Source organism: Gambusia affinis, linkage group LG18, assembly GCF_019740435.1.
Source record: "Gambusia affinis linkage group LG18, SWU_Gaff_1.0, whole genome shotgun sequence".
NCBI lineage: Eukaryota > Metazoa > Chordata > Actinopteri > Cyprinodontiformes > Poeciliidae > Gambusia > Gambusia affinis.
The window spans coordinates 7,721,534-7,748,845 of NC_057885.1; the positions used below are offsets into that span (position 1 = coordinate 7,721,534).

Here is a 27,312-nt window from a genome sequence, read left to right on the forward strand (position 1 = left end):
GTGTAACTTTGTATTGCTACATTTGAAGCGTCTGCTGTGCGATTCTTCAACCGATGCTTAACACGACAGAGCAGCTGTTTATTCATGAGATCCATGCAAATGAACAGAAACACATTTTCAGGTGGGTTTCCCCTCCCCCAAGAACAAATTAAAAACACACACACACACACACACACACACACACACACACACACGTAGAGACAGCACACCGGGGCTGTAACAGACACAGAACCACTTAACCTTTCCAACGAGGCCGTGTGTTGGACACACATTGCTAGAATGCCAAATGAAGCGCGCTCCAATGCCAACAGCTGGGTTGGGAAAAACAATGCAGTTCTGTTTTCCTCCCAGCAGATGGCAGGCTGAGGAAGATTTTACGCCGGAGGAAGGTAGATGGGTTGCACAAGAATGTTGCAGAAAATGAAGAGAACCAGGAGAGGAGAAGGTATAAAAATGTGTCATGTGACAGGAGGGCAAAAAGATGAACAACTTAGTGATTAGCTTCATATCTGGCAGAGTACTAACTTTCCAGAGCCTGCCCAGCTGTGTGTCCCATCTGGACATGCAGATCTCACTTCACTTTAAGGATTTTACAATCTCTTTGTGGCTTTTGCTGTGTTTATTTCACACAACCTGCAGAACCACAGAGAAGACAAAAGCTGATCAAGGGACACACGTGGTCATCTACTACAGCTACTGGGTCCGTTGCGGTCGGACCCAGAAGCTGTGACTCCGTGACCCCTCACCCATGTGGTTCCCACAAGGGCGCTACAGCTAGCGCACGTTTTTAGCATCGTTCCTTCAGAAAACGGCTGCTTCTAACTGCAGGCATCTCCCTCCTCCCGCTTTTCCCGACATCTGAAGTTGGAGACGCAAAGGCATGCGGCGTTACCATGGCAACAGCCCGACTTACAGATCAACCTTCAGCTCTGAAACTTAAGGTTGGATGCTGAAAGAAAGCGGCGCCCCTTAAGATATGTATGTTAATCGAGCAGGAACTGAACCGGCTTCCTCCACATACTTGTGTGGGAGTGTGTGTGTGTGTGGGCGTGTGTGTGTGCGTGTGTCTGACAACTTTTCCTGTATTAAGCTGTAAAAAAATAAATCTATATAAATGGGAGAAGAGGGAAAGAAAACATGTTGCAACAGAATGTTTTAAAAAAGGAACAGGTTGTATCATCTGTCATGCATAAACAAAACGTCTGACCACACACACACACACACACACACGCACAGTGAGAACAAGGCGTGGGAGGACTTTGCACCATGGCGACCACATCCTGTCTCATGTACCTCTCTCTGCGTTTATTAATAGACACACACAAACACAGAGCAGTGATATGTGCAAAAAGCCAAACTGATGACACCTGGTTGCCCCTAAGACGGACAAACACACGCATACAAACATACACACACTCTTGCATGTTTCTTCCAAGTTCCTTGTGTGTGTGTGTGTTGTTTTATTTAAATTCGGACAGTGTTTGGCTTCTGGCTGAGCGGTTTGCACGCTGGAGGACAGATAATCTGTTGCTGCAGGGGGATGGAGGGGAGGGGGAAGCATACGGAACAAATCTGGCTCTGATGCTGCATAATCCTCCAACACACACACATATACAAACACACATCTCAGCAAGCGAACCCGCAGACAAACAGATAAAGTCTCCGAGCCAGAAAGAGATCGTTTGTGTGGAAAAAAAAAAAAAAAACAGAGGTGGAAAGTCTCTTAATGTGCTGATGCGATTAGCACGTCCTCCCCGATGACTTGCCACGCAAATCACGTCGCCGGTGAATTTCCGCGCTTATGCCCTTAAATTAAAAAGTTTTCGCATATAAAACGGAAGAGAGGTGGCTATTAATATTAGCTTGGGGAAGTAGAAGAAGGGAGGTGGAGACGTGGATGTGATGTGATTGCAGGTGAGGAGGAAGAGGAGTTTAGACGTGGGAGGAGAGGCAGAAAACTGATGAAATACGCCGAATGCGTGTGTGTGTGTGTGTGTGTGTGCCGTGGCCAGTGATTAACGGCAGATGATCACACCGTGCTGTTTAATCTTGACTCCTCACACTAAGGATGCAGAATGATGTGGATACGGATTTGAATATGAGGTTATGGGAGAACCATCTGCACTCAGGAATATATATGAGGCACTTAGCAATAAGTTAAGTAAAATATGGCTAAAACTCTTGTACAAAAAATCAGAGGTGCACCAATTGCAGTTGTCTGGCTGATTCCTGATTACCGATATTTAAAACACCTGACCTGCCAATTCCAATTTTGAACAAAATGTTGAAATGTTGCCAAACACACCAAGAAAGTTGCTGACTTGGTGACACAGAGGTGACTATTGTTAGCTGCAAACGAATGTGCAATTTTTTTATTCGATTTATCGTCAGAATGACAGAATAATCAATACCTAAAATAATCATTAGTTCCAGCCCTACTTTAGATTACGTTTGATGTGTTGATTGAGTTTGTCGTTTCAAAAACGTTTTCTTCTCTACTCAGTTCAACTCTGTCAAAGCGCTTCCCATGACGACCTCCGCTGACGGCGCGCCGGTCCTCCGCTCTTCACGACTCGGTCCAAACCAAACTCAGAGTCACAGCAGCTGTGCTTCTGCTGGATGAACAGAGGCGGTAAAAGTGACCTGCTGGAAAAAGAAACGCTTGGGGTGCGCCGGTTTGTGCAGCTTGTGCAGCTCTGATTCTTGTGCGCTGCTAAATGTGACAGAAGAGCTGGGAGCCTCTGGACTGGTTCTGTGACTAAAGACAAGGGCAAAGTCACTCAAGTCAGACAGCAACGAATCGGGGGATTTGTCTTGTCACTGCGGCGTCCTCCACAGACCCTGCAGCTGGTGGGGATTCACCCGGGCTCAGGGAGTTAAAACAGATCGTGTTTTTCTTTTTTCCTGGCAACCCCTAGCTTTCACTGACAAGTCATTTCAAATTCAGCCTGACCCGTCTAATCCAAGGTTGTGATCAACTTTGTTGCATTGCAATGAAACCTTATATTTCTTAGAAATTACACAAATAACTGGTTGAAATCTTTACATTTTGCTAAGTGCACTGTATATATCATAACTCTTTTAACTCACAAATTTTTAATAAGTTCTGGTATCAAAAACCAAAGCAGTTTTATTGGCTTGTTGACAATTTATTACTGCAATACAACTGTACGAATGTGCTCTTCTGCTGATATAAAGTGCTGAAATTTCTCAGTTCTATATGCTTTTATGCAAAATCAATAAACAAAAATAATCTAACGTTAACCTATTAGAAATACAAATGAAATCTACTTAGACGGCAGCTGTTTAAATAGCACAAAAGCACAAAATCAAGGTGACAGGAAGTAATCTAGTTCTCCAGGTTGCTGTACTGCTTCAGTTTACTGCAGCGTTCACTTTCTGGGTCAACAAAGTGTAGCCTTCAGCACTATCACCCTGTTCGGTTTACAAAGCCAACAGAACAATATTATTTTTCAGGATCGCTCACGTTTCACTACAGTAAATTTCCCAACAGTAGTGAAACGAGACACCCTACACGCGGCTTTGGCGTGGCAGAGAGTATCTGTGACTTCACAGCTCTGTCAATGAGCAGCAAACCATCATCCGGCCTCCATTTTCAACTTGTACGGTTTTCGTGCCTCTACTCTTTGATTGACTTTAAACACAAAATCTCACCGAGTATTTATTTTTTTATTTTTTCTATTGCAAATACTTGGACTTTGAATGAGTGACCCGTTAAAACTGATTTTATAAAAAGTACTAGTTCCACTGGCAGATCATTTAGAACAAGACATTTTCCCCATGTTTTAAGCAAAATAATCTTCCAGTAAAACTAGAACTTTAAAAAAGAAATCAAAATGAAAGAACTGATTACCAAAAGGAATCATCTACATCTTTCTGAAAAGCTACTTTTAAGTCTTATTTCAAGAGAATTAATATATTTACACTAGAAACTAGGCCAAACTTACTTGGTAAGATTTTCTTATGTCTTGTGCAAGCATATTAAATTAAAATCCCCAATTGTAGCATTTGTTATCAGGATACATTATTTCCATCTGTAATAATGTGACGCCATAATAGAAGTAGTAATTGGTCAGATACACCTGCTTAATAATCCTAAACTCTCCTTACTCTAACATCGTGAGCATAATTTAAATTGGTCTCCTAGCAACCAGCAAAGCTAACACCGGTCACAGTTTCTCTCCCTAAGCTTGACCAGACCCTTTCACTCTAAGCAAACTCATTTTTATGAGGTCTCATCAGTGTGTGGCTGTAAATCAGTGATATATATTAAATAAGTAGTCTTACAGCCCATCTGTTTAGCAGAACCTCAGGGGAAGCGGTGTAGGGGAAGTGCTATCGAGTTAGCTATAGCCAAAATAGCTGTCTTGAGATCCTAGAATAAAGTTTATTTAACAAGATTTTAACTACAACAAAATACTAGATGAAGAGGTTCTACTCAAGCAAACAATGTTTTTTTTTTTTTAAAGGAGGCGAAACTGCTATTTTTTCCGGCTTCAGAAAGCCTTGCTAGCGTTGGCTAACAATAGCTAGCTAACCCGGTCTGTTAGCAGTGGTTTCTCATGATGAAAAAGGGGGTTTCGGGTTTGATGTACTTTCAATATACAGTCAATTCCAGAGTCAGTGATGTGTGGGGAAATCAAACATCTTCAGTGCTTACACAGAATGAAAGTATAAGCGTCAAATTCCCCTGTTGACAGCAAAAAAGGAATAAAAGCAAATAAACCTCATACTAGTTAGAACCTCTTCATATGTTCATATCATATACAATAAACAGATTTTATCTAAAAAAAAAAATTTAAATAGCTCCAAGCATACAACATTTTACTGGTATCAGGTGGCTGCTGTATAGCATATTATTATTATTATTATTATTATTATTATTATTATTATTATTATTATTATTATTATTATTATTATTATTATTATTATTATTATTATTTTGGTGCAGTATTGAGTAGATGATCAGTTCTTTCAAAGGTCTTAAGGCCAGTCGGAGCCTATTTATAAGTTTAAAGCAAATGTACTTTTTTCCCCATTACTTCTTAACTCCTCTTTCCCAAGCTTGACTTTTTTCCTCTGCTACCTCTCACTCCACCATTAACTCTAATTCTTTCCTTAGATCAATACTTCCTTCCATCTCATTCTCCTCAACCTCTTTCCTGGCTTTCTCTCCACTGCCCAGATCGATTCCTCCTGCTCTGCTCCTCCTTTTTTCACTTTGATTTCATTTCTATACCTCCTCCAGCTCCTCTTCTTGCCAATCGTTCCACCTTTACACGAAATTCTTATAGGAATGCAACTCATCTTTCAGCCAATGACCCATACAGCACATCTTGATTGCTACAATCCTACTGTCAGTATTTTCAGAGGTTTTGTCATGGCTACTATTTCCTCCTTTCTGTCAGTTTTACGAAAAAAAAAAAAAGTCTTCTTGAATGTATAGACTGACATTTGTTAACCCCAAAAACATTTACATTCAAGTCTAATTCTACCACAGATGAAAAACATTTTCAAGAGATTCTTACGGTAACTAGAAATGTGAAAGAACATTTTAAAATATAATCTATTGCTTAATAATAGCCTAATGAGGCAGCAGCATTAGCTTTAGCTAGCAGCATGACAAAGCAATAAACAGTTTCTTAGGTGAAAAGAAACTGTTACCATTTATCAGTAACATTAAATTGGTCATGTTTTATGGTTGCTACATGTTTTTTTTCTTGCAAAGACAACATAAAAATAGTTGTAGTAATGGTGAAGTGAAGTCATTTGAAGCATGCTAGGTAATGCAACACAATAAATCGAGTCGTTTATAAAGTTATCTGGACAAAAACATCTCTAACTTCTCTATTTTATGTTCTCGCACTTTGCAAATAGCCCAAGCTTTGCAAGCTAGAGGAAAAGGGCATTGCGACCTTTAAGTTTTTACACTATCTGACTCAAATGGGGCCACCGATACGTCTCCATTATGTACCTTATGCGGTCTGGAGGTTTTTGTGGGGCTGAAAAGATGAAACGCTATTAAGAAAGGAAGATGAAGCAAGATGAGGTGACCGTTGGCCCGATTTGTAATGTGATGGATGGAGAGGACCTCCACATGTCTAGACTGCAATCTGCTTTGTCACCATGGTCACTGTTTGTCCACTAAAATTCATCCCGCACAGTCTGGTGGTCTGAACGGCTTGACCTAGACAATGACAGGCGCCATTAGCCGTCTCAGCTTTGTACCGTGGGTGTGAAGCTGCAGTTCGGTTTCACTTTGATAGACTTTGAAGCTTAGATTCTAAAACCAGTCCGATTTACTCACTTAAAAGGGTGATTTTAGTGGAAAGCCATAGGATTTACGTAGTTAATAAATGGTCTTCACATTGAACATTCTCATGGAGAAACCTTACAGACTGAAGCACACGTTTGTCACATTTGCTCTCAGTTGGGTGGCGGTTGCTACTAAATACATCCTGTATTACCATGTCCTTTCCAATGATGTTATAAATTATTATTATATATGCAAATGCTTGTTGTGTTTTTTTTTTCTCTCTTTTTGCAGGTTTAGGAACAGACTTGTGCTTTTTTTTCTCTCCTCTGCATCTCTCTCGTTACCTCTTGACCCTTTTCCCCAGCTTCCTCCCTCTTTTTCGTCTCCGTCTCCATTACGGTGGAAATAAACTCAGAGACATGTTTAAGAAATGTTTGCATCAAGTGGAGCGTCATGGAGAAAGCTGCAATTCTCTGCTTGTGAAAGTGAATCTGTTGGGCCTCATCTTGACAAACAAACAGTTCTGAATGCCACAAATAGTTAGTAAATGTAATAAATTGCAGGTTTGATGTGCAACAACTGCAGCCTGTCGATGAGTTTAATTAAACTTTATAAAATCGCCATATTTTTGCTTGTGCTGCTTAAATTGCATAAGAACGTGGACACTTCAACCACGTGAGTCAACACAGTTGAAAACTGTTGAAACACTGAAATGCAGAGAAAAGTGGCACAGGGGTGACTTGCAAAAGCAGAGTCGTTGTAATTGCAAAATCCGTGTGTGTTTGTTTTAGGAGTGTGTGGTTTTAAGAGCTTCCCTCCTATCCATCATGCTAATGAAACTGAACTCCTCCTACACCTCTCCATCCACACTCACTCCCACTCGCCCTGCTCCCTCTCCATCACTCTCCCTTTGGGTTTAACTGTTTATGTAAAACTAAAAGTTAAAACAACCTTACTTGATGCACATGTTGTGTCCACACACACACCCACACACGCCCACACACACCCACACAGTCAGCGTGTTTTGACAGCGTTCCAGCACGCTGAGGCTGTATTTGTTTAATAAAACGACCCGCTAAATTTAGACGCCACGTCCCTGGACGGCTTCTAAAAATGGACACCAGCCCGTATTAGTGTTGAGTACATTTTTCTTTCATGAGAGTACTCACATGTTTAGTACATGCGCTGTAGTTTTCAGCCTGAACAGCGTTCCTTTAGGTTAAAGTCTCTAAAGAAATCCCTAAGAGCATCTTCTGTTTTCTCTCTGTGGGATGATTTTATGTAAGAGAAGAAAAAAGGCTATTCTTGCTTGATCATGTTTCTGCTGTTTCACTCTGAGGAACGATTGTTTGGAGCCGCTGATCTGGCGTAACCGCGAGCGCTCTGCTCAGATGGCGGAGGTGTAACAAGAGGATTGTGGTGCGCGGCTGAAATGTAGGCGGATTACTCCGAGAGCCGAGGTGGGAAAGCTGCGCTGCATTAACAGGGATGGTTACGGATCTTCGCCGCTGTATCACGTAACAGGGAGCGCGTTGTGTAACCGCGTCGTGAAGGAAGTGATACTCGTTCGCCAACCCTGAAACAATGATGTATCAAAAGTCCTTTCGACGGCACAAAAACTCACTTTTAAGGATCTAAAAATCTGCATTTATGTCGAGTTTATTTCTCCAGCACATTTCAGCAACGAGGCAGTTCAAAGAGGTTTACACCATAAAAACATAACAGTCACCACTTCAGAAACATGCAATAAACGTTACATTTAGTCAAATGTCATCATCAAGTAAACACATCAAATATATTGATCAGTGTTCCAGTTCCTACTAATCAAAAACAACTCTCGAGAGGTGGCTTTAACCTTGATTTAAAGGAACTCAGTGTTTCAGCAGTTTTGCAGTTTTCTGGAAGCTTTTCCAGATTTTTGGAGCATAGAAGCTGAATGCTGCTTCTGGACTTCTGGATTTTCTTACTCTATTTGTTGTTTTCCTAAATATTAAGTTGAAAACAATGACATTTAGTTTGGTGGCTAAAAATGACTGAGATTTTTAACTTTTGTGCATCTGCCTTAAATAGAAAAATAAGTTCAGCTAAAGGGAAACTTAAAATCTGCAGTGTTGCTACCAAAGCAGGACCCCCAAGTCTTTGTGTCTTAAATTTTTATGACTTAAACACTAATTTAATGGTACATTTGTTATTATTTCACTCCTAGTTAACATAAAGCGTATTTATGTATTAAAAGGCCTAGTTCAAGTCCAAATCTAAATCTTCTTGAGTATCTGTGGTGCAAGACCTTAAAGTGATGTAAAGTTTTTAGTCTGCAGGTCTGTAATGGTGATAAACACACATAACTACAGTTGGTGCTACAAAGTATTGTTGTAAGGTGGTTAAATGCAAGTACAGTCCACACTTTTCAGATTTTTATTTGCCACAAAAACCCATTATAGTTCTACTTCATTATTAAGAACTACAATTCCCATAAACTCCATGATTATTTGTGGTTTTAAAATGTGGAAAAAATTTGCAAACTTCAAGGGGTGATCACGCGATATTACTGACTCACATTTAAGTTTAGGCCAGCCATCTGATTTACAAGAGGAGAAAGAAGAAGGAACAAAGACGGAGAGCAAGAACAAGAACAAGGGATGTGGTTGAACATGAAGAGAAACGCAGGATAAAGGAGAAAAGCAGAAGAAAAGATGAAAAGACGCGCTGGAGTTCACCACAGTGCGGTAACGACACGGCGTCTTCCCTCCTTCCATCTGTGTTACAGGTGGGTGTAGGAGCGTGTGTTTGAGCTACAACGCCACACCTTCACGGTGCATCCCTGTGCATGCATGGGAGTGTGTGTGGGCGTGCGCGCGCGTGTGTGTGTTTCTTGGAGGAGCACCAGATTGCTGCACAGCACGCATGTGCAGGCACACTGAGAGCAGACCCAGAGAGAGAGAGAGAGAGAGAGAGGAGGTAACATTAAGATGGATGAAATGAATAACGTCAACGTTGTTCTAAATAAGGCTTAGTGAGAAAACGCTTACATCGAATTAAAATTATAGGAATTAAAAAAGGAGAAGTGGAAAATGACAGAAGTAGCAACATTTAAAAAAAATTAAATAAAACAAGAACATAAAAACATGACAAGAGGGGAACAGACCATGGGAGGGGAAAAATACCACAAGAGAGAAGTAGACAAAAAAAGAGGAACTCGAGGCAAAAACAAAGTGTGAGCACAGATGGGGATGTACCATATACAGTAACACTCTGTTTCTAGAATAGACTCGGTTTCTCAAACATAGACAAGTTCAGACCAAAATAGAATTTCTACAAAGAGTTTGCTGAGTGGTTAGGGGTGCAGAAAGGACGATAAACACACATGGGTGTGTGCCTTTCTCTCTCTCTCTCTATTTCTATGCGTGTGTGTGTGTGTGTGTGTGTGGTTTTTCACACATGCAAACGAGTCAGCGATCCGCCTGTCTCTGATTCCTGCGTCTGTTCGTCAGACTGAAGGGAATCCTGCGCTCCGGCGACAGCAGCACTCAGCTGCACGCAGACACACGTTGTGGGGAATTTGTCATGATCTTATCATGTGTACTTATGTGTTACTCATCTGCAGACTTGGTGCACGGCACACGACATGCACACACTGGGAAACCATACTGTAAAGAAACCATACTGTAAGTAAAACATCTGACCCTAAAAATCAAAGCAATTCAGGATCGATTTATTATAAAGATCAAGAGATTACAGGAAAAAAACATTACGATTTTTCCGTTTCCGGTGGAAAACAAGCACCAGAAATCTTGTATTCACCGTATAACAGTAAAATGATGAGATCAAAACTATCTGTCTTTCCTTTTGAAATTACTGAAAAGATTTAATGTCTTCAGGTTTTAAAGGGTAAAAATCCCTCAACCAATAAATTCATATCACTGAAATTCTTTAAGAACATTTCCTCTTTGAAAGATGTCATAGAAATACCTACAACTCATTTAAAGGCTGAGACTAAAGCATACTTTTTTCTACTGTCTCTTTGCTGTAGGCACACGACTCAAGACAGAAAATATTCATCTCTACACTAGACTTTATATCTAAGGGAGACGCAACATTTCTTTGCTTTCTTTTGAAGGCCCTTGTTTGAATATTAGCTTATTTATGCAACACACAAAACGTTTCTGGAAGCTTACGCTTTGTACTAGTAAGAAAATTATTTAAAAAAAAAACTTCTCATATAACTTTGTACTTCACTCACACAACTTCTGACTGAATTGATCATCCAATTGGGAGTAAAACTTTGGGCAACGTGGGAAGTATCAAAAAAATCAAATCAAACTTTATTTGTATAGCACATTTCAGCAGCAAGGCATTTCAAAGTGCTTTACATCAAATCAAACACAAAAGCAAAATGCAACATAGAATCAACAATCAAAACACCACATTAAGTCAGGTTCCGTCAATAAATTTGTAATTGGTCACGTTTCAAATACAATCCTAAACAGGTGGGTTTTTAGTTGAGATTTAAAGGAAGTCACTGTTTCAGTATGTTACATTAGCAGGCTAAACTACCTCGTTTAATTAGCCAAACAAATTATCCAACCAAATCAGCTAGCTAAACTTAGCTAGTCATTTCTCTGTGTTGTCAGGGAACGATAAAAAAACAGGTGAAAACATTCTCCTTTTTTGAACCAAAGCGCAATCTGGTAAGAAATTCTTTACGATGGCATTTTACCACGTTGACATTTCACAGGATAAAAGCTGTTTAATACTCATAATTTTGACATATATTTAGATTTGAACCTTATGATAAATATTTATTTATTCATGGCCTTCTATTTGGCCTCTTATAGGAGAGCTCAATGCAAGTACAGGAGACTTTACATAATCAGACACGACGACAGCAGCAGCAGAAATATCATGATAGGATGAAGCTAGTAACCATTGATGGGCTGGACCTCGTCTCAAAGCTCTTTTGCCAATAAAGTACAGAAAAACAGGTAATTCTGATAGATACTGTTGCTGAAAGTTGCCATGACAACATTAATTAAATGTCTTATTTCCCTGACTGTTTTCAGTTCTTCACCATTACACCATGCACTCATGTCTCTAAAAATATCCATCATCTTAACGTGCATCTGAATAAAACCTGAGACAGGCAGGTTACACAAACAAACTATCTGCACAGCTCTGACTTGTGCTGAGTAGGTCAAATACAAAATTACCTAGCGCCTGCTTTTTTCATTCCTCAAACCCATCAACAAACAGCATGTTCACTGTTCTTTGCTACAGGCTTGCTCAGATTAAGGGATTGTTTCAAAATCAATGACACAATGCAAGTTTGTTGGTCCTTAGAAAGATCTTATGACTAATTCAGCAGAATTTCTACTCTGTGATATTATAATAACATAAAACCAAAGTGGAGAATGTATTTGAATCCAATTATGTGCTTGTGAATGGAAAGTACTGGTATGAAATGGACTGATTGGATTATATACATCTATGTAACTAGATTTGAGCTGGACGTTTCTAATCTTTTTGTAATAGTGAATGTTGCCCTAAAGCAAAATGTAAAAAGATGACCTAAGACAGAAAGGGTGATGTTGGCCTGAAAAACGCCTGACTGGTGCATCTCTTACCTCAACAGGAAGTGTTGTACAAATTAAGTCGACTGCAGCTGCTGTCCAAGCTTTTCCTCCATAAAAAAAGAAGACAGTGGCTGCTGCTCCTTCCAGCCCTGCACCTTGTTGACTGTCACTATCTGGCTTTCTCACAGCTAGCTGCAGACACTCACTCAATCATCCTGCCAGCCTTAAATTCAAGCTGCAACCGGACTATTTCGCTATGTTCTGTTTAATGTACCAATAATACACACCGATGCTGATTTAAACTCTTCATACTGTTTGCTCTGCAGCGATTTACTGCACATACGGCGCGCGGTGAGATAAATCACGCTGACGTTTACTTCTGTGTGAATATTTCCATGTGGAATGCTTCGGCGAGCTACGCTGGTGTCGTTTCCACACACATCCTGTCACCTAGATTCTCATCCACGTCTTTTCTTTTCACCTCTCTCTGCCTCTGGATCTGCTCATCCTCGTCCCCTCTTTTGTTACCGGTGTTACTCAATAAGTCTTTTGTTTAAACAATAGAGAGCTCCATCGACCCTGCTTTGTGTTTCAAAAAATGTGACTTTTCTCTTGCAAACGCCAGTTTCTTTCACCGATACCCTTTGTGCGATGAAAAGAATTAAGGGTGGGTGCTGAGAGTGCATGGTTGCACATTAGGGGAAGATTGCATGTAATCTGGGTGTGTGTGCATGTACACGAGACCAGCTTGTGTGACCGGCTTGTGAAATAAGTGTTTATATGCAAGTGTTTAAACGTGACACCATTACAGGGTCCTACCCGCAGGGAACTATGGCATGTTCTGGGAATGCATGGATCAGAGTTGATGGGAAGATGGATGGAAATAAATGCAGGAAAATTATGAAAGAAAATCTGCTAAATGCTTAAGACTCATAAAGTCATTACCCAAAAGCTGTAATTGCTGCTCAGAAATGGTTTACACCAATTTCCCTTTAGGTTTGTAAAAGATTTTGAAAACTTTCTGCAAGTTTCACCAACTCTAATTTAAGACTTTTAAAGACCATAATAAATTGAATTTAAGACCTATTTGTACTTATCAACGATAGACACAAGAAAGGGAATGTTAGCAGCTGGATAGCAGTAGCCTCAACCGTCTTGACGGAAAGAATCTAATGAAGACGGCTGAGTGCGACTCGGACATTTGCCTGACAGAAAAATCTCACGAGAAAAAAGAATACATAGAGTATATGTAGTACATAGTCCCGTCAAAACAAAATTTAAGTATTTTTATAATTAAATTAAGATATTTAAGGTCTAAATTTAAAATAAGACTTCTTAAAGATGTACAAACAAAGATGTTAGCAGTGACTTACTAATAATCTCAACAGCCTCCAGTCGCAGAACACAAAGAAGTGAAAATAAACAGAAAAGTCCTTTAAAGAAAAAAAACAAAATAACAAAAAAACAGAATGTACAAGATTAAATGGTCCTGTCAAACAAAAATCTGAGACCTGAGATTAAAAGCCAATTTACTTTTTAAAATTAATTTAAGACGTTTTGAGGCCTTTATTTTAGATACAAGAATTTGAGACTTTTTAAGGATACTTTAACTCTTTAGTCCATAGTAATGTACATCTCTGAGTTACACTGACTTATAAAATCCTGTTAAAATGCAGTAAACTCTGGTTGTAACTTGACACAATGGCAAACAGTTGCAGGCCAATTAATGTTTTTTCGAGGCACTATATTCATTACCAGGCTTCAAATGCCTAAAGAAATAGGACAGAATTGGAGTTATCGTCGTCTTCTGTGGAACCTGCCAATAATATGATCCACTGTCTGGCTCACACTCAAGCTTGATGACTAAGAAGAGAGAGCTGCAGTGGCTGAGAGACACAAAAGGCAGAGTGAGCGGGATGGTGATGGAAATGGAGAGAGCTTGGCGTTTGTGGGGGTTCAAGCCGGCCAAGCGTTCATTCTAATATGATTATACATGGTGTTTTCCCTCCTCTCTCTCTCTCTCTCTCTCTTTTTTTTCGCCAATGCCCTTGGCTCAAGTTACAAGGCGAAGGAGCATCGCTGCGAGTTTTAAATCCTCTGTCAGCTAACTGCGCCCAGACAAAAAGGAAAAAAATAAAATGACAAGGAGAAACGCTGCTGACTGAGGTCGAGGGGACACTTAAATGAATAAAGAGATTGCATCAGCAATTAGAGCAAATGCACAGGCGGCGTCGAGGAAAGTCTGCATCGAAGGGCTGGACTGAGCAGAGTCTGCGAGATAAAATCTGTCAACCTCAGCAGAGGACGGCACAACGTGGAGCTGGATGAAAACAACAGGGCCCCGTTGTATTTCATCCAGATGACGATGCGGGATGTGCTTCAAAATAATTATGTTACAGAGGGGCAGACAGCAGCAGAACGTGAAGGAGTTGGCAAGTAAGAGTTAGCTTAACATTAATCAGTTGGTGCAAACCAAACAGCATTCAGGAAACCAAACGCCTGGGAATACATTATTTTTAAATTACATCTGGCAGAATACCGACAATTAAGAATTGTCCTTAATGACTGGAGGACATTTGGACAGTTTTCAGGATAATTGCAAGGTTTCCCTCAGAAAAGTTGCTGCGCCCGGTGTTTGGGCGCTCAGCAGTCATTCATCCAGCAGCCTGCTGTGATTTTGAGTTAAAAAATGTGTTATCAGGAGATTAATACCTGAACACCAACTATAAACTCTTAAAAAATGCAACATAAAAAAAAAAAGCTTACGTAAATAAGCAATGCTTAGCCTGGTGGGGGCTCAGGTAAAGCCTGGTGGCCCGCCAGGCTTACAATACATAACAAGTTCTTGTAATGTAGGTGAATATTATTATTACATCCTGGATGTGGAGGGTGAATGCTTTTAGCTCGACACCATGCATGTTTGCGACTCTTACTTTGGATTAATGAAGGAAGTAGCTGACTGTCGTTATTAGTCAGCTGATCATTTCCATCGTCGTAACAGAGGCTGAACTCTAGAACCAGTGTACCTTAATGGAAATGATGGACAACCTCCGATAAATATGAAATATGAAAAAAGCCAGTTCACACACACATTCATTCCCACTTTCACCCTCAGAGGGTCACATTCACCGTCTGAATGTGACCCTCTGAATGCACGAAGACCCATGGAACTGCGCGCTTCTTCATGCGTTTGCAAACTGAAACATTAATTTCTAACAAAAACTGTTGCCCTTCTTTAGGGTCAATGCATTTCACACCAGGGGGAAGAAACAGATAAAAGACGTGAGGCCAATCTGCCTCCGTTTGTCTCAGCTCCTGAATTTGAATCAATGAGTCGGTTAAGAAGCAAATCTTTTATAGCTACTGAGCTTCGTGCCGCACTCGTCAGTGATAACGATCCATCTCTCACACATAACACACATGCATGTAAAAATAGGACGAGCTGTTTTTAGAAGGGAAGCCACATCCTTTGAGTGGAGGCACCCTGACTGTGAACTACTATTCTCACCCTCTCTCTCTCTCTCTTTTTTTCTCTCTCTCTCAAATTTGCTCAAACCATTTCCAGTAAGAGTCACACTTACATCCGGGCGTTTTCGCTGCTGCATCTCAGTCTATAAAACACACATTTTCTTGGGCGGTTCAAACATTTTACCAACTACGACGAGAAGTTTTCTAATTTCATCCTTTTTTTTCTGCTAACAGTTCACGTCACAAATAGAGAAATGTTTTTGTTTTATTTTACACGGACATAAATGTACCAGTACATCCTACTTAAATGCAGCAATAACTTCACAAGCTTGGTCAAATATGTAAATACTTTAATTTGTTCAGTCAATGCAATTAGGAGAATAAAAGCCAATGTAAAATAAAAAACAAAGAAACTGACAACACAAACTTTCTATCAAATGGTTCTATCAAATTCTAAATATAATGTAACATGAATAATACAGCAACACAAAACATGGAATTACACTGAATCGATCTGTCCATATGGATCAGGTACATTGTCACTGATCAGTCCCAATATTTTGCCAATATTGGGACTGATTAATGTCGATTCATCTCTATTTGTTAGCGCTCCTTTCAGTGTCAAGCAGCATCAATAAACTCAGTTTATAAACAGCAACAAGACATAAAAATTCAGTTCAAAATCAGTTTTTAACTCAGACTGTGTGACAGAGGATCGTACCTCTAAAGGAAGGAGAGGTAATGAGGTCAATGAGGTTTTTCTGTGCCAACTTGACTCTTAAATAATTCAGCCCTAAATTAAGCAGATCATTCTAGGAAATTCAAACATGGCCGCCACATTTTTAACCAGAACCTGAATGATGGGTTATTAACTGAAACACACACACAAGATAAACATGCATGGTTGCTTTGGATGTATGGTTAGTTGTAAATGTTGCCTCGTCTTATTCTAATTATGTAATAAAGCACAAGCCCGCTTTGAAGACTAAGTGCAAAAATGTTTTAAATTTCGGTGATTTACGATCACAACGAAGCTAACCACGGCTGGTTGGCTTCAAAATTTAGGCAACAGGTTTCCCTTCGTCAATGTTCCGAACAGACATACTTTGAGAAACTTGTATATTATTATTATTATTATTATTATTATTGGCAGAATAAATGAGAATTTTTAATTCTCCTGAGAATGAAACATTTAAATTAGCGCATAAAGGCGGAAGTATCCCAAACTAATTTTTGTAATTGAGGGGAAATGCATCAGTGGAAGCTTCTAGTAATTACATGAATGTCTACATCTCTGCACTCTTTAAATACTCAGCGATACTCACAAACACACGCGCACATTTTACCTCGACTGTCACTTCCAGTATATAGTTTTTTTTCTTCTTATGTTGCTGAATCAAACTTTAACTCACCATGTGCTGTTTTCAGGGAGTGTGACAGCAACTGGACACTGATGTTGTTTCATGCAAGAGCAAGTCTCTCATGCACACACAAAAAAAAGGGGAGAAAGAAAAAACGTTTTTTTGGTTTTTTTTTGCAGAGCAAGCTTCTGTCCAGAAGAGTAAACTGAATAAACTAGAGAAGACTGATCTGACTGCTCAGGACAGCACGGCTGCTGAAAGCAGTGTGTTTGTGTTTCTGCGACTCTGCGTTGCGGTGACTGTCTCATGCTTCCTGTAGAAGAGGTTTCAAGAGAGGCCGACAAAAAAAAAAAAAAAAAAAAAGACAAGAGTCTGTCTATTTTTGGTCACAGATAGAGAGAAAAAGAAAGATGAAGTGATAGCAAAGCAAAGAAAAAAACAGAAATAAGCATGATTTGCCATGAAACGTAAAAAGAAAACGAAGCGAAAACAGCCAAAGCTTGGGAAACAGAGGTGCCCTGCGGTCAGTGGACGCATCTTCTGCTTTTTGTCTCGTTTTAAAGCCCGACAGTCGGGGGACAAGCTGTAAAAGTGACTGCAGCAGAGCACCAGAGGAAACGCGGCGTCTTGGTATCGTTAATAGAAACGCGTTGCATTGACGTGGACGGCGTAGTGAAGTGGGAAGTGGTAACGCAGCTTAAAATTAGAACAAACACTTCTGAGCTCAAAGAATTCAGTTTGGAGGATGTTATTGAGCAGATCTGTTGTTGACCAGTTATCGGTTTTATCAGTGAATGCCTCTCTCTCTCCTTTGCAGCGCGTGCTTTTGCATCACACAAATATGAATGTTGTATTTAATTAGTCAAATATGCCATGTATGATTTGCACATCTACACAATTTTTTGTCTTTTAACTTATGTCTGAGTGCTAGCCAAAACTGAAAAGTCACATTTAAGTCCATTTATAATCATTATAACAATTAATTACTAAAATATATTAGTTGCAGCCCTAAATTTACCTACCCACCATCAGTAATGTTTTGCACACAGTTTGTGAAACTGACAAAGAATAAAAACCCATTTTCCACTTTGTGACACATAACCACTAGATTTCCTCAGTCCCTGCAAAACCTAATAGTTTAATAAATGACTGGTGCAGGTTTTTTGGGGGGGGGTTTGGCGTTTGGATCTGATTCTTACAAATCCCAATTCAAAAGCAGTGGAAAAACAGACAGAGCTACTCCGGTGTTCACTCAATGTCAACAAATGTGCTACATGGACCACAGTTGGCTTCAGGCAAATGAGTGCAAAATGGTGAACACTGTGACCAAGTAGAGGACAAGAAAACCCTGCAACTTTAGCAAATATCTGAACTCACAGGCACGTTGAGAGCATCAGGTGCCTGAGGAACTCCATCAGTGAGCCGCCAGCAGAGAGTGACGTGAGGAGGGGGTTCTGCACTGAAAACACATCCATCTTACGACTGCACAGATACAGTACAGAGAGAGACAGAGAGCTCCCATTAAACAAGAACGTACGTTTGGCACACTGTCGGCTCCCCACACAAACACTGAAACCGAATTTTCCACTTGTGGTGGCACGCAAACACACGGCCGCAGCTTATTAAGAGCTCAAATTATATCTAACTACACAAACATGGCTGATGAGATACTGCAGACTCCTCGCCATTAGCACGTTTCCTAAGTGAGTGTTAGTTTGTTAGACACAGTCACTTCGGATTACTCATCAGCTTTGTCTTTCTGTCTCCCAAGTACGTACACACACACACACACACACACAAACACACTTTCCTTAATGGCCAGTCACAGGCAGGAGAGCAATGGCACCGTCGGGTTTGCAGACGCAAAGGGAAAAGGAGCAGCAGGAGAATTAGGAAATGTAGAGAGAGGAAATCTGCAGATTAGCTAAGGTAAGTACAGTTATCCAAAGGTCGACTTTCTGGTTGTGAGGTCAAAACTTCAATAAAGTCTCTGCAATAACTAAGCAAGAACAATGCCAGGGGATTTTATTTATAATATAAACCACTTTCCTGTCACTATTGAGCCCCCCAGCGCTTGAACTTTGGTGACTCAAACTTTGACGTCAAGTCCAGATTTGGTGCTGGGAAGGAAGGGACAAGCTCAGTCCACCTTGTTTTTCTAAAGTCCAGACTACAGCTGAGTCACAGCAAGAACTTCCTTAAATGGACTCTACGAGACGTATGGGTTGATTCCTTCAGGACACCTTCAAATTCTGAGCCACCTGGAAAATCGTTTAATTTATCCTCTATAATCGACATACACTTGAAAAGCATATTGATAGTTTCTAACCATGAACATTAAAAGCTGATTCTAGTGTCTAGTTTAGATATTCCCACCTAAACACCTCTGGTCATTTAAAGAAAAAAGCCTTCTAGACATTCTGAAGAGCTTTGTGGGTTTCTTTATGTTTAATCCAAGAAATTTAAACAACTTCCTGCTTTCTTTACCGGTGAAGACCTCCCTCCTTCCTCTAAAGAACTCATCTACAGGAAACACCCAGGTTGAACCGGCAGAAACTAATTTGAGCCTGTAGTTCATGAACACTTGTTGCTTGTTTTCAATGTGGAAAAAAGAAACTGGAACCATTATTAGAAGTGACACTGAGTGGGTCGCCTTAGCGGTTGTAATCCGACATTAATTCTCCCGGAGCATGTCAAAGATACTCAATTAAATTTGGATCGCAGCCATTTCCTACAGGTGCCCTTGAGATTACAGCAGGAATAATACGGTGTGCACTGATGGATGCAATCAGTCAAAAGTTTAACGTTCATAAAATAGCCGTCAGCCTGTTGGCGTGTCCACACTCGCCTCAGAGGAATCCCAGCGCCCGTCGGCCTGAGGTGAAATTCAAGAGTTTCTGACTGCAGAACATACAGACTCTTCTGTTTTGTTTTTACAGATTAAGTAACACAAAATGGTTGTTAACGGCCCTGAATTGTGCATGTGCTGACAACAATACAAAGAAGTTATTTTGAGCCAAAGAATCGTGCATCAGAAGCTGTCTTTCCATTCCAAATTAGCACAAAACCTTTTCTGCTTTTTTTTTTTTTTTTCTGCTAATGTCGAAAAAACACAATTTTGCAATTGTCGTGTTTCTATTAAATAAGAAATGCAATTAAAACCACATGTGAAAAGTCAATAAACTTCAAGGCACTCACAGATATAAACGGTTACGGGAGATATATTTATGTTTTAGCCATGGTGCTAGAGCCCATTAGCATCAGAGGAAACATTGGTGTCTTAATGAGACATTGGAGAGAAAAGCTACTTATACTTGGGTGCAGCTACGTATATATAGGCAGGTGAAGCCAGCTGTGCATTATCCAAGGAGGCCAGTAGCTACTAATCAGCACTTAACTGCTGTATGCAAACTGTCATGATTGGGAAAAAATTTTTCCATTGCAAGAACATCAATTTTGATACGGTTGGAAAACAAAACAAAAAAAAAAAAACATCTCATCCATCAGCAAAAACCTTTAATTGAAAAACTTTAATTTTATTTAAAAATTAAGTGAATTCAGGGTCTCTCCCAGGTGTGTTATAAGCCTGGCGGGCCACCAGGCTTCACCTGACCCCCCACCAGGCAAAGCGTTGTTTGTTTATTCTAAACAGGGTTTTTTACACCAGTAGCAGTGGCAGTAAAGACGGATTAAGCTAAGCTTATAGTTGACACTTTGAACTGGGTGTGGCGTACCTGCATCTGCCTGTTGGCCTCACGCTATTATTTCCAAATTATGTTCATAATTTCTCCTCTACCACAAGACTTGACACGTTTTCTAGGGGGAACCCTGAAATTTATTTATGTAATTCCGATTTACGTAGGCACTTTCTTGGAAAATCTCAAAACTAACAGCTGTCTTTTTCTAAAGAGTGGCAAGCTTAAAGGAACTCCCTCCCTTCTACACAGCTTGACTGACAGCTTGTAACAAAACATGGTGAACTGTGGAGATTAGGACTAATCTATGTTCTGGAAACCATCACAGGGTCTTCGGCAACTCTCCATACTACAGGCGCTGTATGACCCAATCTCCATCGTTTGATATACTGACATTTTAAAACTGTGCTACACCTTAAATCTGGATGCTTGATGTCTTTATACCTCATTTGTATTAAGTGCCTTAAGGAATAAACACACATCTCATTAATGCAGGCATCAATATTTTTGGCAGCGTTATTGTCTTGCCTTTTGTAAAGCAACAATGTTGCCAATTGCTCTTATTCAAAAGACGCATCAAACGGTCCCTTTTGTGGGAGTACGAAGAAGAAAGCCCGAGTAAACAAAGAAAGCTGATGACAGCCATCATGATATCCATTACCTCTCAGTGCAGCTTTGGGTTTTGTCGAGCCAGCTTACACAGCGAGAGCATGACTATCGAGCTGTTTGAATTGCTCAATAGCGAGCTCCTCGGGGAGACTAGTCTCCCCCACTGTGGAAACTAATTGAGATCCAACTAAGGATCAAGAATTGCATAAATGTGTCAGGAGTTTACTTCGACGTGTCGCGCGGAAGCTAGCGCAGGTTGCAGGCCGCCCTGTAGATCGGCGCGCCGCAAGAAGTCGTCGATAAAAGGTCATCGACAAACAGGAGACAGCCGCTGAAAGACGAATACGGCCTCCTGAACAGAAGAGTTGGAGAAAGCAACGACCATATTTCCCGAGCCTGAAGGATCCAATGTGTTCACAGCAATTTTCGTCCCGTCGGAAATAGACCAAACGCCTCTTCAACATTCCTGCCAACCTGTTAGAATGGTAAATATAGGCATTGAGCCTGGTGTTATATATTTCTTACATAACTGTCTCCGTGGTACCTTCACCACTCTACCTCTTCCGCTTACTAATTTTCTCCCCTTTGTCCGTCTTACTCCCTCACCCCTAGTCTTTTTCCATCTCTCCCTCTCACTGGTACTGACCCACATGCTGCTGCAGCTGTATCACATCAAGCTGAGGGCATAAATGAAAGCACACACACACACACAACAGTGGCCAACCCACACACTTGAGCATCTCTCCTTAAGCTGTTTGTCAGCAATGCTCCCCAAACACACACACACACATTTCCACCTATAGCTCATCCTCATCTCCATTGCGGTGAACACCCACACAGATATCAGCAATGGGAGTGAGATGCAGACACAAAAAGAGGAATCCACAGGAAGAGGAAAGGGGCAGAGGGTGTTATGTGTTGGTGACAGCTCAAAACGCCAGAAATATGACTGGTTACACAATCTGAAGGCGCGATGCTATTTCCGACAAAAAAACGGGGTTCGGTAAAGAAGCGGCGAAAGGTTTACTGCGTGCTCACGGCTAAATCAGATTATGTAATTTCTGAAGATAAATCTACACATCTTCCTTCTGTTTAAAACAAACTGGAATAGAAAGTCACACAGATGAGTCTAGAGGACGAAACCTGAACCCTGACCAACACCAGGAAGTGACGGAGTGTGTCCCCGATGTCGCAAACTGTCCAACTCCGCAAGGCCGAATGGAAATCACAAACATGCTCTCATTTCGATAAGAGCGAACCAAACAGGAGGAGGAGGAAAAGCAGAAGAGATGAGGAAAAAAAGACGAGTGTAAAACCTTACGTAATCGGGCCTGGAGGTAGGAAGGGATGGAAAAGAGAAGACAGAAAAGCTGCAACAAAATCAGAGGTCACCCACAAATGAACTGCCTGAAAGTGCACAGTTGCTGCTAACTGTGACGCAACTGGCATTTGTCTGTAAAAACACCAGATGAAATGAAGTTGTTGTTCCGTTGTGTTTGTTTATTTTTTTCTTCCTGTCTTAGTTGCTAAAGGTTTTTGAACGACAAATTCAGGTCAATTTGTCGCTTCAACTATTTGTGCCCTTACTCTACACCCACGTCTTGCTATTTTGTCATTATCTGATTTCTTTTTCAACATGGAAGCAAAAAAACCTTGCTAATTTACATTTTATACGTTTCCGTTACATGAATCGATTAAAGTGCTTGAAATCATCGGCTGATGTTGAAGATACAAAACGTTTCCCTGAAGCACATGAATGTTAAGAATAAAAATGTCTCGCAGAAGATTGATTCATTTTGGACCTGAAAAAGACGAGTACGAAACGGACAGAAATGCAACTGACGTTTCCGATTCTCCGTTTTCAAAGTAAAGGCGAGATAGAAATTGAAAAAAGGAAAAAGCAAAGAATAAATAGACCCAGCGTACCGTCAACATCCATACAAATCTCAAGCTCTACAAGTGTGCAACCAGGAGATGCCGTCGCCTTATTTTTTTATTTTACACTTTAACAATATCAAAATTGCCCCTGGGCTTTGAGGTTCCTGTTAATATGTTAAGGCTGGAACCACTCAGAGCAAAATCAGAGCAGTTCCCACTGAGGCTGTTAGGTTCTTATTATAGCCCCTCTCTACGGGGAACAACGACCCTCCTTATGTGAAGGGAAAACCTTTTCAGATTTCCAAAATGTTTTTTAACGTTTCAGCTCATTTTCTGCTTAACTTGCCTTAAAAATAATTTTTTAAATCTCTTTAGTGAACAGACAAAGCTATAAACCTACTGTGCAACAGTAATTACAGATGTGATACTGAAGTTTGGGGCTAAGCTTTGGTAGAAACCTCTTACTGTACTTTAAAATTTCAACTTTAGAGCCAATCAAATAGATTTTTCCAACTTTGCATTGGATATTAAAGTCTTTGTATTGTAAATCAAACATACCATTAGATGTTTCAAATCTTTTTTAAAGTACAATTAGTTCAGAAATACATACTTGATTGGTTCAAAAGAAGACTAATTTTAATGAAAACTAAACTTATTACACTTACACTTAGACAATATCTGCAAAATAATATTGATTTGACATGTGGCAGTAAGAATTATTGCCTCCATTGTTGAGAGATAAACAAGCGCAATGCATTTCATTTAAATTTCCAACTAATCATGGAGCTAATTTCAACACTACCTGACATTGATTTCGACAAAATAAGCAAACTAACCAGGCAGCAAAGAGGTACAGATGAGATGTTACGCAACACAACTTGACAAAACATGTTTATTAACCTGTGAATGCCTTTAGACCCAATGATCCCCTGATTACAACGTGTACCTTCATATTAAACTGAATTTTATATTGTTTAGATTGACGTTTCTGTCTTGTTACCCAGAGAGGAATGACTCAAAGTTGGGTATTTTGTGTTATCGCTGCATTATTTGGTATCAGTGAAATGTTTGAAACTAGAAATAGGGGAAGAAACCTCATGGCATTTCAGAGGGAAAGCATTTTGTCAGACGGGTCTGAACATGTCAGGTCTGTTCAGTCAGTCAGACAAGGGAGGAAAAAATCTGTAGATAACAAGACGCCTGACTGACTTACAGCAAAGTTGCTCTGTTTTACCCTTCTGACCTTTGACATGGAACATATTGGCTTTGGACATGTCAGCGTTTTGGAAATCTAAAGGAGAGATTCTCAAGGGAAAACGCGAAGTTAGCATTAGCTTCGCAAGAACAGTTAGCCCTGGTTAACAGCGCTAACCGCTAGCATAACATCCTGAATATCATGTACACAGTCAACTCTTGTAATCAATTTTTTGAATGACAGTAAAACTACTTCCACAATTGTAGCTAGGCCTGTCACAATAACAAAGTTTGACCGAGTAATTATGGCGATAAATGATGAACAGAACATTTCTCAGGTATTATATTGATAATGGACTCCACTCTCTCAAAGACCAATAAGTTTGAATCTTGTAAAGAACATCCAAAATAAAACGTACCAGCCAAAAATAATAAATGAAACTGAAACAAGAACAAAAAACACAGATTAAATAGATGATGAACAAAGTTGACCTTCAAAACATATAAATCATCAGAATGCAAATTATTGAGCTCATTTTAATTCATCATGCGATTAATGACTTATTGCAACTCTTATGTTAGTTATTAAAGAAAAATCTAAAACTAAATAAATTTCCTATTGACACATCTGTAAGAAACTGCTGTAAACAAGCGTCTACTGTACATAAAACAACCAGGCCTTCACTTCACACTGGACTTTTAGACGCCTTTTCGAAGGATTCAGTAACATTCCAAGATACAGTACCACAATGACGAAAAACTATTTCCCATAAACATTAATGCTCATGTTTAACAGACAACTTATCAAGGTGATCAGCACAGCTCAGTAAACAGTCGTGTCCAAAAACAGAAGCTGAGATTTCCAACTCAGATAAGGTTGCAGTTATGCATAGGGGAAGATTAAATAAACTAAAGTGCCTGCAGCGTTTTGTGAAAAGATGGCTTGTGATGTTTGAACAGGTGAGGAATGTGACAAATAAACCATGGAGCAAACAGGAAGAGCAACTTAAACAATAAGCAGTGACATATATGCTGAAAATTAAACTGCTTTCACTTTCACACTAAGCACTGATACTGCGCTATGAACGAGTGTTTTTGTCTGTTTAAATACGGTGTATTCTTGGATTTATGGAAATACAAATGCAAACGCTTTCCTGAATGAAAACACAAGTTGAACCCTTACTGCTACGTTTCATTTTGTTCATGCTCTTTCTCTGTTTCTCTCTTTCAAGAAGGTTGATTAGATAACAAAAGGATTAGCAAAACTAAAATTAGAAATTGTCGTTGTTCGGCGAGCAGGAGGACCGTCACAATTGCACGGGTTTATTATCTACAGGACGCTAATTTTTTTTAATTTTTTTTTTTAAATCAGAAAATATTTTTGTAAAACTTTTCCGTCTGTTTTCTTATTCTAATTTATGACCGTTTTGGTTGTGGCTCTGCAAGTGGGTTTTATCAAACGCGTTAAGCACAAAAAAAGCGTTAAGATCACAAGAACAGAGGACAAAGACACACAGGAAACGTGATACTGAGGCTGGAGATGAAACATATCGACACCCTGAAATGGAGATCAGTGTGGTTTATGACATATTAGCATGTGCTAAGACGACCTAAAATGCTGACAAATGTATTAATTTATGCTCTTCTATTTCATTTCAATAAACTGGTTTGGTTTGGTAGATTAGTTTTTTAGGTACTGCTCAGTTTATAAGAGATGCATAATCACCTAAAAATATAAGTCAATTGAAAATTTATGACAATCAAGTGTTACTAAAGAATAATTGTCCAACTTAAAGATGGATTATGGGTCCCAGCTGCATTATTTCACCTCACAAAGTGACTTTCATAAAATAGTGAGCCACATCAATCTCCACCCGTCTTCCAGTCCTTTCCAGTCAGCAGAGTATGTGGGATGAGTTTCACATAGAAAGCCAATTAGTAAATCTCTGCGGACCCAATCAATCTGATCACAGAGCAGTCGGTGGGATCTGAGCTTTCTTAATGCCGTGAACGACTAGAGGAAATTCGTGACACGTCGATAAGCAACAACTCAAGGCAGATAGAAGACGCTCCGCTGACGCAGGCGAGTCAACAAAGCTAATCTGGAAAGTAAAACATATTTAATTACAGCGGCAGAATGACACGATTATTCAGGAACTCGCGAGTGGGGGGGCAGCAAAATTAATAACGGCGCAAGTAATGCCATGTCACAGCTAATAAGGAGTAGCAGCTCGTCAACGAGCGCGCTAACGAGGACGGTAACAAGCAAGGGACAAAATTAGCAAAGCATAATTAGACCTAAGAAAGACGCGTGGATTCTGCTTACTGGTAAACAGTGATGAAAAAAATAACCTGTATGTTTATTTCTCAAACAACAGGGCACACATAGTGTCAAGGATACTCTAACAAAAGGATACAAAAGTGCTAATCGGCTCAGGCTATTGTCACTTGAGCATAATCCCAGAGTTGTTGACAAGCTTAATCTAAGTCACATGACTAAGGACACACTCTGAGTCAGGGAAGTATAACATCTCTACCTGTCATTACTACCAGTTGAACAGTTACATAATCTTTCCCTGGAGTAAGACAAGATTTTGTTCAGCTGTGCCACAATTATTGTCACTTGTGTTAAGAATGTGTATAAAAGCCTAAAAATACATTTATTTCATTCATTTACTGTTTAAAATGAGCACACACAAATACCGCTCTTGAACAGCATTCCTGTTTGTAATAAACTTCTTTAGGACACTAGTTAGGTAAAAAATGTGATTTGCAGCTGCAGACGGTGAACGTATTTTCAAATTTATTGGTACTTATTGATGCTTTTATTTAAACTGGAGAAAATAGTAAGCATCATTTATTGGCCTTTATTGTGAGAGCGATAAATTAAAATATCACAATAAATGATAAACGAGGGGACAAACGCCCACAGCTAACTCAAATATAAAATGAGACTTTAAGATGTAAAATATATTTTTGTAAATGTAAATGTATTTTTAAATGTGCACAAACTTTATTACTCTGTAATTTGGAGGCAGAAACTGTAAGTTGCTGCCATTATCATGACTGATCCACTGCAGATTTCTGATGCTCCCACCACGATTAAATTATGCAATCAATATCAGACATATCAACTGCCATTATCTCCCACAAGCAAATCGAGCATTATGGGATGCCGTCCCCCTGGCAACGGGGTTTTGCGGGAATCCCTCGTCTCCCATTGATTGGCCCGTGTTTTACAGCTGATGGTGTCAGTGCAG

General features: G+C 39.8%; 1 protein-coding gene across 3 annotated transcripts in view; it reads right to left on the minus strand.

Moving 5' to 3' along the window:
• The window catches only part of si:dkey-172j4.3 (diacylglycerol kinase eta), an 89,272-nt gene that overhangs the window by 37,128 nt on the left and 24,832 nt on the right, over positions 1-27,312 (minus strand). Inside the window, exon 1 of one of the 3 annotated variants that reach the window (XM_044096991.1) lies at positions 16,728-16,751. The exons of the other annotated variants lie outside the window; for them this stretch is intronic. Within the exon in view, the coding sequence (XP_043952926.1) occupies positions 16,728-16,730 (3 nt within the window). The 5' untranslated portion in view covers positions 16,731-16,751. Of the gene's footprint in view, positions 1-16,727; positions 16,752-27,312 lie in introns of those variants that run through there. 3 annotated transcript variants of the gene reach the window in all.